We start from the raw sequence: 15,837 nt of genomic DNA on the forward strand, positions 1-15,837 counted from the left end.
GCTTAATCCTGCTTCTGCCTATGTTGATTGCACTATTGCTAGTGAAAAGATTTCATGTTTAGTTGACAGCGGAGCATCACACTCAGCACTAAAAGCTTCTGAACTTCCACGTACTGCGCGCTCTGATGAAACTTTCAGTGCTGTTACTATTGGAGGTACACCAATACCTCACCTAGTGCTTCCCCCGCTTATGGTCATGTTGGATCCTATTTCAGACAACAATGCTTTCTTGTTGAGCCCCTGTTCTCCCGTTAATTTGTTTGGGTTAGATTTTCTGTCTAAACTGAGTTGTTCCATTTACTGCCTGATGCCCCCCCCCTCCCAATGGCATATTTCTTAGCATCCCCGCCCACAGGGAATATGAGTTCTGGCTGTGTTACAGGACATTCCCAATTTGAACCCTGGAGACCTCGACAGTGCTCCGATGTAGCAGCAGGGATTGTTGGATCAAGTGCCTGCCAAATTATGGTCCACTCATGCAAATGAAGCTGGTTATGTGCTCAATGCCAAGCCAATTAAGATCTCCCTGAATCCAACTGCCAAATTATGGTCTACTCATGCAAATGAAGCTGGTTATATGCTCAATGCTGAGTCAGTTAAGACCTCCCTGAACCAAACCAAACCTCTACCATGTGTGCCTCAGTATCCTATATCTAGACAGGCAGAGGAAGGTATCCGCCCTGTAATAGATTCCCTGTAGGGTATTCAGGGTATCATTGTGACTATACAGAGCCCCTGTAATACCCCTATTCTGCCAACCAAGAAGCCAGGCAATTAATGCCCCTGTCCTGCCAGCCATTGTGGGGATCCCCACTTCAGCAACCATTATGTCCTGTATCCCAGTGACAGCCACCTATTTCACTGTTGTAGATTTGTGCTCAGCTTTTTTCTCCTTCTCCATTCTGATCCACCCTGACAGTCAGTATCTGTTTGCCTTTACTTATAAATCCGCTCAGTACATGTTCACATGTCACCCTACTGGGTATGCAGCGAGCTCCACCTTGTTTTCCCAAATCTTGAAGAAGCATCTTGACTCAGTGGTGTTCCCACAAGGGCCCACACTGGTGCAGTATGTATACCATCTGCGACTAGCCTCCCCCTTCTTGGAAGCCTGTGAAACCCTCACTCTGTTGGAAGTGCTTGCAGAAAAGAGTCACAAGGCATCTAAGGACAAACTGCAACTGTGCTGACCCTGTGTGTGATATCTGGGGCATGAGATTTAATCTGGGGAAGGACACCTATCCCAAGACCGTATTGTGGTAATCCAGCAAGTGCTCAAGCCCCAGACCAGGGAGCAAATGAAAGGGTTCCTCAGGATGGTCAGTTACTGCAGACAATGGGTCTCGGGGTATGCAACTATAGTTAAGCTACTTCAGACCCCTATGCATGATTCAACCCCAGAACCCTGTCATGGTCCCAGGACTCTGAAGATGCCTTTGTGACCATAAACATGTGCTTGCAGCATCCCCAGCTTCTGGTCTGCCTGACTATGATAAGCCATTTGTGTTGTATTGTGATGAGCGGAATGGGTTTGCACAAGGAGTGTTAATATGATTGCATGGTGATAAGCATCAGCCTGTGTCATACCACAGTGTAGCCCGAGACCCAGTTGAAATCAGACTCCCAGCTTGCCTGTTGGATGTTGCCACTGCTGACATGTTGATAGATAAGACCTATTCATTGGCATAGGGTTGCTCTGTCACAGTTTCAGTACCCCATTCAGTGCTGGCCTCGCTTCTTAAGGGGAAGACACAGCATGTGTCCAATTCCCAACTGACAAAGTATGAGAAATTGCAAATTTCTGCTGTGAATGTAACATTTAACTGCTGCCCTGTCTTGAACTCTGCTTGTATGTTGCCCACACCACAGGATGGGGAAATGCATGATTCCCTACCGGTCTTCGAAATACTACTGTCACAATGTTCTGATTTATTACATGTCCCACTGCAAGAACGCTGACCTGATACTCTTCATGCACGGTTTATGCCTGCGTAGCCAGGGAACAGCAGAACGTATCCCTGGTTACTCTGTATGTATACCCCACACTGTGCTCAAAGCTTATCGATTGCCCACTGCCAAGTCTGCAGAGGTTGCAGAACTCATAGCTCTCACACAAGCATTTACCCTGGCCTGGAATAGGTCGGCTATGGTTTACATTGACTCCCGGTATGCATAACGTGTTGTGCACGGTTTTGGGTATCCTGTGGAAGCAGCATGGTTATTTCACATCCACCAGTAACCCTATATTTAAAGGAAGATTTCTGTCCACCGTACTGCATGCGCTACTGCTCCCTTCTTCCCTGGCTATCGTTTAGTACAAGGGAAACAACTCTTCTCAGTCCTTTATTGCCCAAGGAAATGCTCTACCAGACAATGCAGTTTGTTCAGTGACCTTAAACAGTCCCCCAGCTCCTAACGGAACTCTTGTTTGTCGTGCAGTCCAACAGTCACTGATTGTCTCCCTTTCCAGCCTGGCCATATTCCAAAACCAAGCTTCGACGGGAAGCAAAATTGGGAACTGGACTCAGCGGTCATGTAAGTTAAGGGCAGATTCCCTTTAGCATTCTCCAGACAGCTGCCTGATGGACATGTATGTAAGGAGTACTGTGGGTGCTGAGAGGCTAACAGCATTGCCCACTAGGGTAAACATGCCATGATCGCTACGGTGAACTAAGACTGACACATGTCCAACTCATAATATCGGGAGAGCGGTAAATGCAAAGCTGTCTGCTCGTCGAGTGCCAGAGGGGCCCTTCTTAAATATGCAGACAGATTTTGTATAGCTCACCATGTGCATGTAGTTTTCTTATTGTTTGGTCATAGTAGATGTGCTGTATGGGTGGGTGTTAGCCTACCATTACAGGAGGGAAGATGTTGCAACACTCACAAAGAAATTGCTAACAGAATTCATACCTCCGATTGGGCTTCCCCTTGTTATAAACAGTGACCGGGTTACCCACTTTACTGGTGAAATTGTTAAATAAGTATGCAAAGAACTAGGAATCTTGCAGCAGTTTCATTGTGCATATCATCCGCAGTTGAGCAGTTTAGTAAACGCTGCAATGGTGACCTCAGACCTAGGTTGTCCAAAAGAGTGTAAGGAAACACATCTGAAATGTTCACAGGTATTGCCCCTAGTGCAGTTTGCCATACGTAATAACCTTCAGTGCAAGTATGGACTGTATGCATATAAGATCCTTACAGGATGCCCCATGTGAGTAGAAACTACTCTCCCTGAAGCTCCACAACCTCTAAATCTACACCTAGAAGATGAAACTGTTCTTCAGTATTGTCGCGCATTGATCAAAACTGTTCCCTCTCTTTATGCCCATGTCCGAGCTGCCCTACCAGAACCAGCGACTGAGCCCTACCATCCTCTAAAACCCAGCGATTGGATCCTTGTGAAGATTCACGAGCGAAAGTCTGCACTACAACCCAGGTGGTGATGACTGAATCAAGTGCTACTGACAACTCGTACATCTGTGAAGTGTTCCTGAATGACGTCCTGGATATGTGCTGCAAACTGCCACAAGGTCCCAGGTCCCGCAGAAGACACTGCCTCACTTTGCCCGATCTTCAACTGCTAAGCCCCAGCCTAGCCGCGACCACCTATACCTTCAACAGTTCCCAGTATTCAACATGCCAGCGCCATCCCAACCTGATACAGCAGGCATTTATTTATTTATTTAGCATTTGTAAGGTGCTTATACAGCAAAATGTGTTTCCAGGTGCCACAAATCAAGGGGGTGGGGGTACAGAGTAGAAAACAAATATAATGGTCCTACTAGGCCTTGTGACATTCGGATCGTGCAAGTGCAGTAACAGGATGTGCGGGGGGGGGCAGGTCAGGGAGGATGGATGGGATAAGAGAGAGGGGGAAGTGCAGGAGGGAGGGGCCCCAGGGACTGGGCAAGTGCAATAGGGAGCCCAGGAAGGCAAGTGCCCGGGGAACCATGGGTGAGGGTCAACTAGTGCAAAGACATGGAGGACCAGCCTCAGTAGGCTAGTCAGGGAAGGGTGCCCGAGGGCAAGTGCTGGTTATGAGGGACCTAGGGGAGACTGGTCAAGGAGGGCCTGGCCCCTGTAAGACTCATAAGGGGCCAGGAAACCAGTTGCAGCAGCAGGGGAGCATTAGCAAGGGGGAGGGGGAGAGGGAAGGAGGAGGAGAAAAGGAAATTCTTGAGAAGCTTCCAGAACTTAAGGAGCTCCAGCTCAAGTCTGAGAGGGACAGGGAGGCCGTTCCAGAGGGAGGCTCCTGTCGAAGAAAGAGTTTTACCCTCCACTCTCTGCTTGGAGAAACACTGATCTGCAGAGAGTTGGATCTAGAGGACCGAAGGAGTCTAGCAGGGAGGTATTTAGGGAGAGAAAATTGAATGTAGCGAGGTCCAAGGCCCCAGAAAGCCTTGAGCATGATGCAGAGGGTCTTGAATTTGATTCTTGCAGCCACTGGGAGCCAGTGGAGAGATTTTAGGGCTGGAGAGATGTGGCACCTGGGCTTGAGGTAAAGCATAAGTCTTGCAGTCCTATTCTGGATTAGTTAAAGAGGGCAAAGGGGGGAAAGAGGCAGATTGAGAACGAGGCTGTTGCAGTAGTCCAGCCTGGAGAAAACCAGAGCTCTGGACAAATTTAGTTTCTGGGGCAATGGTAGGAAAGGGAAAATGCCTCTGAGGAGGTGAAGCAGAAAGTGGGGCTACTTGGCAAGCTCAGCAATCTTGGGTGAGAAGGAGAGAGAGGAGTCTAAGATGACACCCAGGTTTTTTGCCTCACACAAGGTTTTCCACGAGCAGTGCCGGAAGTCGAGGCGGCTGCTCCTAGTGCACCAGTACACCAAGGTACTGAACCAGGACCCCAAGCTTCTCAACTTGTTCACACTAGTGGGGTCTCTGCAGGAGCTTCTGTTCAGGCTCCTTCATCAAGCAAACCAGAGGAACTACCCCGATTCAGGTCCAACTCCTTGCATACCACCTTCACCACCTGACCCCACTGGATCCCTCTACTTGGGCCCGGGAAGGTATGCTCTATGGTCCCACAGAGGGCCATCCCAGGGTCAGTAACCCAGGACGATGTGCCAGTTGGCACGTCCATTCCCTCTGGATCTGGCAACTCAACGACAATGAATCCTCCTGATGTGTTAGTGCACTCCGTGAGAAACCTTAAGGTATTCTCCCAGTAAGACCTCAAAAATCCCTTATTCAGGTGACCGGGACATGGCCATCGCTGTTGGATCCAGTTCCTGGGGGTGGACTAGTGGGGGAGGATCACCTGGGTAGGGGAACCCGGGATTATGCTAGGGGGAATACCCAAGGTGGGATGGAGTATGTTACAGAGGAAGAAGACGAGGAGAGGGATATCACTGAGACCTCCTTTGTTGCCTCTGCTACATCGAGCCCTCTTTCTCCCATAAAATCTCCCGTATCAAAATGTACCAACCGCCCCATCTAGTAAATCACCTAGGAACATGCACACTATTAAATCGGAACATCACATCTCCCGGAAACCCTGCTTTGCCGTTTTCTATCTGACAACCCTCAACCATTCTTCTCCACATCCTTCTGATTATTCTTTTCCAAACACTCAACTTACCCTGACAAAACACTACAGCTCCCAGAATCCCCTATGTTCATTTCACAATCCCAATTGTTCTTGTGTGCCTCACAAATCCCAACAATTCCATTTCTCTGATCATCATTTTCCATATTCCGAGTCAAATGTAATCTACCCTTCTCAGAACCCCACTAACACTAATACGAGGGGTTTTATTCCATACAACACATCTTTCCCTTCTGACCTTGTAGGATACCTGGAAACTCTACCACCTTCTTTTTCTGACACAAACACTTTTTCCCGACATAACACTAGAACTGTTTACCTGACATGTCCTGACAGAAGGGTCAGGCAGAATCAGGCAATTGATCATAATCACTCACACTTGACGGCCCTTTCCTTTCCCCACTGGGATAAAAGATGGAGCGAGAGAGCACTGCGTGAGCAAGGCGAGAAAGGCAAACACGGCAGACAGCACAACGAGACGCTAACATGGCACAGCAGTTCAAGAAATGGAGAAAGGCGGCGGGAAGTGAGAGGGTGGAGAGGAGAGAAGCGACATTGCCCTTTCGTCTCAGACCCGCAGAACCGTTGTGGAGGAGAACTTAAGGCTGCAAACAATAGCACAAGTATCTTGCGGCAGATGTCAACGGTACATGGGGAGAGGTTATGCCGATAAGGCGGAGCAGAGGAGGCTCCCACACACGTGGTACCAGCCCTGACTCAAGGAAGAAGAAAAGCCAAGCGGTTCATCACAGCCAGTGAGTCGAAAGAGTAGCTGATAAGAAACCGGGCTGTGATGATTGAGAAACGCAAAGTGGCAAGTTTGAACTAAGTGAACAAACTGTTAAAAGTGTTAAGGGGAGACCAGCTGAAGAGGGAAACCGGCACCATATGGGTGCTAACTTGAGAGACACTGGTCAACCCTTGTGTGAAGAAAACTTCAAATACCAGAAGGCTGTAGGAAGTCCGCCATGTTAAATCAAAGTGGTCAAACGTGAGGGTCACCCAAAATCCTTGCACAATCAAAAGACTTTGATCTGCAAGTTGGCTAAAAGCAAGGGGAGCGATTCCCGCACTGTGAATGAACATAAGGGGCTTGAATCCCACGAATGGGTGAAATATCTGAAGGTATTGAAACGGCTAAAGTGAACCCAAAGGATAGATGCCAGAGAAGAGGGGCGAAGTCTGCTGACAGAAGTAAACCCAGAAAAGGGATGTCCGCTATGAACTCTATGAACTGTTTGAAAAGACATTGAGAAAAGATGCAAGGGAACTGAATCCCGCTGAAGAAAAGAGAAAGCCGTTGTGAACCCAGAGTAGGGAGGCTGAGATCTGAGAAGGGTCCGAGGCAGAATGAGGGAGATCTGGGGTGAAGTAGAAATCTCAATACTGGCAGTTGAGAGAGGCCCGAGCCTAAACAAGGGAGATCCAGGGATGAACCCATCACCCAGTTACTGACAGTCAAGAGGGGTCTGAGCCCGACCGAGGGAGATCCAGGGAGTGAAGCTATCACACAAAGATTAATTGAGAAAGGAATAGAGGTAGAAGTTGTAAATTGTGGTTAAAAGTTAAGAAGGGTCAGCGCCCAGAAGAGGGGGACCCAAAGGTGAAAGCCATCACCCTGCATGAACTGTGGCTAAAGGTTTAGAAGGATCAGCACTCAGAAGGGGGGGCCCAGAGGGTGAAAACCATCACCCCACGTGAATCGTAGCTAACGATTGAGAAACCATTGAGAAGGCTCAGCGCCCAGAAGAGGGGGACCTTGGGGATGAACCATTATCACCCAAAGGAACTTTAATTTGTTAAAGGAACTTTTGTTTTTTGTTGCTTTAAACACAGGAGGTCCTTGAAAGCAAGGGACTTCAGAGGATACAAAACTTGACCATCAATGGTCCTAAGAACTGCCATTGGAACTGTCGTCTTGTGCTGGGGAAGCCAGAGACTGTACCATGTGCAACGATTCCACCTTACCGCATGCTCAAAACGTGGGGGAGACCCAAGCTACCGCATCCTGAAATATTATTTAAGAACACTTCTTTCTTTTCTTGAAAACTATCCCACACTAATTTTTGTACAAGTAGTGAGGTTTGGCAATAGGTTTCTTAGTATAAGCCCTTTTTGTTTGACATGACATCACTAGGACTGCCTTATTTTTCATTTGATGGTCGAGGCTTGTTCTCATCTTAGATTTATGTTTAGATTAGGCGTTTTCCCAACCTGCATACCAAATTCATTGTTCAGTAAACACCCTTTAACTGTGATCATTTGAGTCCGTCTTACTTGTTGCCACCATGAGTTCCTCACAACTCGCACACATTGAAAGCTGGTACCACTGATCTGCCAGTGCCAGCTTGAACCCTGTTGTTACCACCTCTTGGTCATTTTCTTTGTCCTGATGGCCACTGTGAGCTTGTCGCTCTGGTAATATGGCTATTTCAAACTTGACCTTTTAGAAGGGAGTAGACTGACACAGCAACAAAGACTGAACTGTGTACATTTTGCTCAGTACCTAGTCCACTTGGAACTCTTTTGAACATTGGCGTTTATGCTGTTGCAGAATTATCGACTGTAGTGCCCTGAATGTTGAATTGTGGCAGACTGCATCTTGCACATAGCCCTCCCCATATGAACTGAACTCTTATTCCCCTCCCACAAACTTTGATATTGCAGTACGGGCCAGATGCCCCGGATTTCAACTTTTAGGCTGAGGCCCCGGTATACGCCACATCTGCTTATTTGACTACTGTTACTATGGTTGTTAGCTTGTTGCTTTATTACCATCTCACTGTGACTGCTGCTTTTAAAACCACAAGTCATGAAAACGACAGGCTGTCTGCTCACCCTTGAGTTCACAGTGAGAACACCTACTTTACCCTCACCTCGCAGTGCATCTGCATTTTTAATATCACTGATTGTTGGGTATGTGCACATCAACCTCATGACATGACTTCAAGTGCCCCTTAACCACTATTCCCTTCAACTGGAAAGATGTCTGCCTGGATATCAAACTGGTCCCCTGATACTGAGGCCCTGGACCCTGCAGTAATTCACATTCCCAGATGGGGTTTACTGTTCGTCCAAATTTCCCCACCCCAGAGCAGATACTTATGAGGCCAGCAGCACGTCACCTTTCCTCTCAGACTACTGGCCTTGTGTGTTACATCAAAAGGGGTACACTATTCATGGGAAACAGCAAGTGCTGATATTACCTTTCAACCAACATCACAATAGTCATCAATAATGTCACATTTGCCTTTGATCCTGATTTTTCTTTCACCCAATCTGCCACTTATTCTGGAACCTATTTTATCTGCAGGCATAAATCTTATCCTTGGTTGCTCATTAATTGGGGAGGAAGTTGTTACATGGGATATGTCCTACCCACTCTTCGGCATACCTGCACATTACTGATACAGACAAGCCCAGCCCAAAAAGAAGTACCTCTTTCGTTGCTGGAATGGGTTACCTTATACCAGCTCTTGGGGTCAAGTTAAACCGGGAGCGCCTGACCCGATTATCACGACTGATTAAGGATATTGCAAATGCCACTGCACCCTCCTGACTCTACTGTCCCAGAAGCAAATTGCCATCCAAACTACAGTTCTTCAGAATGTTAGGGCCCTGGATACTCTCTTAGCTTCACAAGGTGGAGTGTGCACAATCGTGAAGAGAAAGTGCTGCACTTTTATAGACTGTTAAACTAACAACATCTCAGACATTGTCCCCCACATCCGTAGTGCAGTAAGTCATCTCCAAACTACGATTCTTCAGAACCGTATGCCCTGGATACTCTCTTAGCCTCACAAGGTGGAGTATGCGCAGTTGTGAAGAGCAAGTGCTGCAATTTCATACCCTGTTATGCAAGGACCGTCTCACATATTGTCACCCACATACGCAGTAAAGTAAGTTGTCTCCACACATGCCCTGATGTCACTTGGACCTTCAGTTCCTGGGTAGTGAGTATTCTGGGACCAGTGGGTGCATGCATTGCCAAAATCCTACTCATAATCATGGTTCTAATTCTAAACCTGTCTTGTCTGGGGATGAACTGCAAATATCTCTATCTGTTTTGTCAGCTCTATGTTCTACTGTTCATGTCAAACCTCAAAGGCTTTACCGCCTAGTACCTAGCATTAGTTGCTGCCACAGTTCTTGCCTCTGATGTGTTTCTCTTTTCGTATATTGAAATGTGTGTTGTAGAGGCTGGCTTTGCTAAGCAAGGCAGCTTTAACAGATGGAAATTGTCATATAGTAAGCGTACTCGCATGTCCCTTTCCATTGAAATGCATGTGTGCTTTGCTGTATAAAAGCTCAGTGTCTGGAGGGAAGGCGGTTGCTGGGCTGATACTCATTCGTCATTGTGTTGCTGTTCTTAGTATGCTGGCTTTGCTGACTGCCATTAAAAAACATTCATCAATCCACTGTTAGAGTCTGTGGTTATTTTCACACAACAAGATGCAGCAAAGGTATTAATGGAGACAAGAACATCTATATACAACATAGGGTATTGATGCTTGAGGAGATCTACTCATACGCTGAATCTCTTGCTAACTCACTGACCACTTATCAGTTTCATTGCATGTGACTCTGGATATCCCCAACAACCTTGGTTAATGATTGCCATTCGAAACAATGCAACATACAATCATGCCCACACCCAGACCAGCGTCTGTATTGAACGTACTTTCAGACTAATGAATGCAAGTTCCTGGCATGTGAACCAGAGTGGGGGCCCCTCATCTAAAGCTCTGAGAAAGTGAACACGATTATCATTGTCTGCTGTATGCTGCAGAATATGTGCATTAGGAGGAATGTATCCATGCCTCCAGAGACAAATGGCAAACCCTGACTCAGACGGTTATATTGATGATGAAAAAGGTGGCCTAATGGGACCAATTGGTGTTCAGCAAGAACTCATTGATGATTATTTTTGACCACATAGTTATCCCCAAACAGTCATTCTTTACATATTCATTGTCATTAAATATAATGCAGCACCAAAATCAACTCGCAAATGTATTTCTTGCTACCAATGTGCTTTTATCACCTATCAAATAACACCCAAGTCCCCTCTCATAACCCCACTCCATCTCCCATGCCCCACCCTCCTCTCCAACACCATGCTATTTCACCACATTCAGCCCCCATCCAGAAATACATGGGTCCATGAGTCCCTACTTCGGTGAGCACTAGAGCCTACCAGGCTTGACAGATGGTGTGCAATGGAAAGTGTTGTGGCATGATATCCACTGTGGTCTGCTTGCCACAAACCTCTGTTGGTGTAGCAGAGACAGATCATGCACTGTCTCCACCACCATGGAGTTGCTACACAGTTAATGTCATAGCACAGAGTAAGGGCGCCTGCCCTGCTGAAATGGCCTTAGTTGCCTACCACATCCTCTGACTCCCTCTGTGATGGCGGCAGTGCCCTCTATCATCTGGCTGCACTGGCAGCCCAAAGCATGTGCCATTCTGGGCGTGTTCCCCTCACCACATCTTGCATTGCTTGTGAGTGTGCAAGTTGTTCCTCTGAAAGTCACTGCATGCTTTCCTGCCTCTGTTCTATTTGCATCAGTCTGTACCATAAGGCATCCCGGATCTATGCAGTCTCTGGGGAGATATAGCCTTGTTTAACCATCCTCCCTGCGTCTGCAACTTCATCTGCTGTGCCAACATCATCAATCAGTTGATAAGCGTGGGGACTGGTGTGCAGAGGACAAAGGGAAGGAATGAGAGCGGATACATCCCAGTGCTCTCTAACACTGGCCACAACAACATTTGTGTGAGGGTACATGCTGGGAATTGAAAGTGGCAGGTTGGGAGCCATAGTGGTGGTGTTGATGATTGTGGCAGTTCCTTTCAGGTCCTCAGAGGCAGAAGTAGTGAGGGCTCTGCTGCAGATGGTTCTGTGGGTGCAGTGGTGGTACTTGGCATCTCTGTGAAACCATAGGTAGCCGCTCGGCCATTCATCTGTGTTATAGACATGCATTCTCTACGTGGCTGCCTACGTCTTGGGTGTGGGTTTTGTACACATGTGATATTGCCTATCTGAGCCTCAACTGACTAATGTTTCCTTTGGAAATGTAATGGACAGGCCTTGTTTTTGCTTACTTGACCTGCTTGCCTCCAGCTATATGGAAATGTCAGATGTTTGGTTCCTTCACTTTCAACTAGGTGTATGTCTGGACAAATCCACTTGGGTTCATGTGGTATGGACACAGGTATTATGGTACTCATGGTGCTGTGTGCATGATGCCTGCACTTTATGTGTACACTGGCCTTTGTCCAATTGATGTTCTGGCAGGTATGGACATGTGGTCAGTACAAAGAGACATGAGTTGGGTACAGAATAGGGGATGGGATAATATGATGGTCTGTCTTGCATTGCTGCTTGGATCCATAGTGGTTGGATAAGAGTTTAAAGGAATGGTAAGAGACAATACTGATGTCATTACAGTCTGCACAGCAGTACACTGAAATGTCGGTTCAGCAGTTTAGGGACATCTCGGCTTCCCTCATCTTCACTTATTCTTTCTTCTTGTCAGCTATCTTGGGCCCTCATGACTGGTCTCATGGTTTTGGACAAGGCAGCTACAACCTACAGCAGGATTTCAATGGGTGTGTGGAATTATGTAGGTTTGACTGCTTGCTCTGACCTCTGCTGATCTGATTATTTCTATGCGGCCATGTTCAGGATGTTCCTGACCTTTCCATCCAATGTTGTTAGGTCAGGGATTCCACTGTGCCTCGTACAGTGTCCGAAGTCAGCACAAGAAAGGAGCACACACTGATCTTGAGTTTGTTCCACCTCTTGTTTTGTGTCCTCTGTGTCCTAGAACAACATGCACGCAGCCGCAACTTTGTCCCATAATTCAGACCAGATGTTGGCCTTCCTTTGATGGGTCGCTTTGCCACTTTGTCCTCTCCATGCCCTACTCCCACATTTGCCGATACCTGGAGCTCTGCCTCTATAAACTTTGTTTTCCACATCTGCATTTTTGGTATTTTGGATTTTCCTTTTCTGTCTGACATGGTTTGTACCTCCTTCTACCTTGGATGAGAATAATGGGTATAGGAAATAGATGAGTTTGATTGGATTGTGGATGATGTCCGTCGCTCTGCTTACTTTTCCTGTGATGACGCTATTTCCAGTCAGTAATTCTGAACAATTTTGGATGCTATTGCAGACCGACAACTTCATCTTATTTTGGTGGCAAGGCTAATTAAAACATGTAGGAATTACACTACAGTAATTGCTTTTTGGAGCTAATTCTGGGGTACCATTACTACAAAGACTTTGCCTGCACATATGTGGACTCCTAATATGGCACTAATTCCACCAGACAAGTTGGTGGCAACAGTAATTCCATACCACGAAATTAGTGCCTACTTTACCTCCAAACTCTTGATGAAACCCTTCATTCTTGTTGTTCTTTCAGTGACTCCCTCATACCTGTTACTTCTGGAAGGCAAGAGGGCAGGATCGGGGCCTAGCATTTAAAAACATCTACCCTTAAGGATGTCTTGTCAGAAAAACACATTGTTCATTATTCAACAATATTCTCTCACCATAAGAAGAGACACAATAAGTGAGAAAAGGGTGTTTCCCTTTCCAACTAGCACTTTGAGGTCTAGTAGTGCATGCATGCATGTGCCAGCATCATCAGTTGCTACTGCAGCATCTCATTAGAGTTTGAGGAGAGCTGTTTCTGGTCCTGCCTAGTGTGAAAGCCAGTCTTTTGATGAAGAATGAGGAGACAGTTGTTATGGAGGTTGTGAAGTTGGTAAACGTTTCCACAGATCTTCGAGCGGGTGAATGGATAGGTTAGAGGTGGCGTGTAGTCGTTGGTGATTGTCACCCTCAAGATGAACTTGTTGAATAGGGTGTGTGATGTGTGTGCAAATTTAAGTCTGACTCAATGTGTTCCATGTTTAATTATGAATATATTATGACACAAGTTATGGGTAATGCAAGGCAGTCTGCACATTCCTTAAAGAATTTGATGGTATGGTGAGGCTGAGTTACAAAGTTTTGGTGGTAGTTTAAGATATTGTTGTTCTCATGTCTAAATGACACACTTTCTTAAATAGAGGGAAGATGAAATGCAGTTTAATATTTCTATTATAGAGCTCCCTCATGTTACCATCACTTGGATACGGTAAATCAGTGCTGTCATCCACTTAAATCAACAGGCTATTACAAAATATTAGTTGTAGTACATCACTGATATTCAACCTTATCATTCTGGCCAACATTGATGGAAGAATGACGATACATAAAATTGCTGGCAATCCCTATTCAATTCTACCATATGTCTAGATGTATAAGATAAAATGACGTAGGAATGAGTGATCTTAATATTGATTTAAAAGAGGAAGTTACTTGAGACCTCAACACAGGGTCCTGCCCTGCTAGATAGAATCTATAGAACTAGACCCACAACTTTATCCATATATCATATGGCTTTCAAAGTAAGAAGTTTCTCATGTTTCCGTATCTGTAGTCTACCATGAAAATGTACAATAGCTTAATCAGCATTGCATGTGATGTATAAGACTATGATTTATGACATCGGATGAAAAAAGGCAGTGAAAATCTATCTTTTTTTGCACTATAGCAATTTTTGCCCTGGTGCTTTTACCAGGCCAACTGCACTGCAAGGGTTTTTTAATATGTCCCAGAGTTTTTAGCAATAGGGCAAACATTGCCTTAGTGCAAAGTTTGTGTAATCTGGCCCCAGGTTTCCCACTCCTACCTCGCCTATTGTGCACAGCAGGAGTTCCTTTCCTGCACGCTATGAGCATGTTTTCCTTTGCATCCGTATTTGTCAGTCTCACAATCGGTATGCGACCCAGCCATAAAGTTGTGGGCACAAAATCGTGTTGCTCTTATTCTGACCGGGTCCCCGTTTTCCAAATGTATTGGTATTATTTATAATTACAATTTGATATTACACTGCATTGTTTCCAAAGCTGAATATTCCTTTATAAGAAATTGAATGTTCTGTTTCGCTGTGTGCCAATACGTGTCCTTTCATGTTTTGTATTAGAGAATTGACAGCCTACATAATGAGAACCACTGTCTTGTAGATTGACATTGTACCTGGCACATACATTTTGTTGCCACTTTCCAATATTTGCCCTTTTATTTTTATCAGAGAAGAACACTAAGAAACGGAACTACCACGGCATGCTACTTTCCAACAATCCACACCGATACGTCTCTGATACTAGCGGACATTGCAAGTAAGCAAACAATGCTGTTGTCTTTTACAAGCTCCTTGTTAACTTTGTCGCTAAATTTTGCACAATTAGATTCTTAGTTGATACTGTAGGGTTACCTAGGCTAAGCCCATATAAGAAGCCAAACAATTGTATTCGTAGCCCACTACTTCTTTTATAAACTCACAGGAGCGACTTCGAGCAAGCCATTAAGAAAACCTCACATTGTGGCTTGCCCTCTTCCAAGATGGTATCCATGCAAATATAAACAGTCTTACAGATATTTGCATTCATATATCTCTAAATGCAAACCCACAAATGGACAGAAAACAGATATATGTGCTATGGGGATGTTTCTGTGGGGGTGGTCTTGGTCAATAGTACGTCAATACTAGTGTTCACCCTATGGCACACTTTTACATGTACCAAATCAGACTTGGCATTTCCTCACAGACCAGTTTCTTTATCTTCCAATATGTTTAACCAAATATGGTCAATAATATTCACTGATTCATAGCCATATGCAATGGCAGGCACAATGACTTGATTGTAGGCCCTTAGAAATCCTTTCAGACTGTAAACGGCAACATTTTCAACCAACTCTCTCATCTGAACCAGTTTTGTCATAGCTCATGATCATATTAACTCTTTGACTCGCATATAACATTTTCTTTACAGAAGAGAGTAGATAGTGTTAAGATAGGCCCAGATATCAACAATCAATGAAAACTCAATAATCAGAGTAACTCCAAGTGCACAAAGAAACCTAGCTTTATTCCAATACGGTAACTGCCAGCAGAGCGTACAAAGGACAATCTTAAAATAGAGTTAGAAACAACAAGCATGTAAATTTATACTGACGTCACATTAGTAATCATCATAAAAATCTCTACTCTCTAACTTGATAGGATAGAGTATGAAACATATATTTCTCTATAGGTGGACCTTTTTACTATTTGTCCTTTCATAGCCACTAACTCCTCATAGGTCATCCTTCTACAATGATGCAATTCATTCTAGTTGCTATTGGCTGGCATTTTACTACAATAGTTGATAGAACAAGATAAT

At 45.3% G+C, this 15,837-nt stretch overlaps 1 protein-coding gene across 3 annotated transcripts in view; it reads left to right on the top strand.

Annotated features, from left to right (window-relative positions):
- The window catches only part of LOC138510275 (guanine deaminase-like), a 509,865-nt gene that overhangs the window by 256,265 nt on the left and 237,763 nt on the right, over positions 1-15,837 (top strand). For all 3 annotated transcript variants that reach the window (XM_069625809.1, XM_069625808.1, XM_069625810.1), the window contains one exon: positions 14,706-14,793. In XM_069625809.1, the coding sequence (XP_069481910.1) occupies positions 14,706-14,793 (88 nt within the window). The remainder of the gene's footprint in view (positions 1-14,705; positions 14,794-15,837) is intronic.

The sequence above is a fragment of the Ambystoma mexicanum genome, chromosome 6p, assembly GCF_040938575.1.
Source record: "Ambystoma mexicanum isolate Mex_15411 chromosome 6p, UKY_AmexF1_1, whole genome shotgun sequence".
Classification (NCBI taxonomy): Eukaryota; Metazoa; Chordata; class Amphibia; order Caudata; family Ambystomatidae; genus Ambystoma; species Ambystoma mexicanum.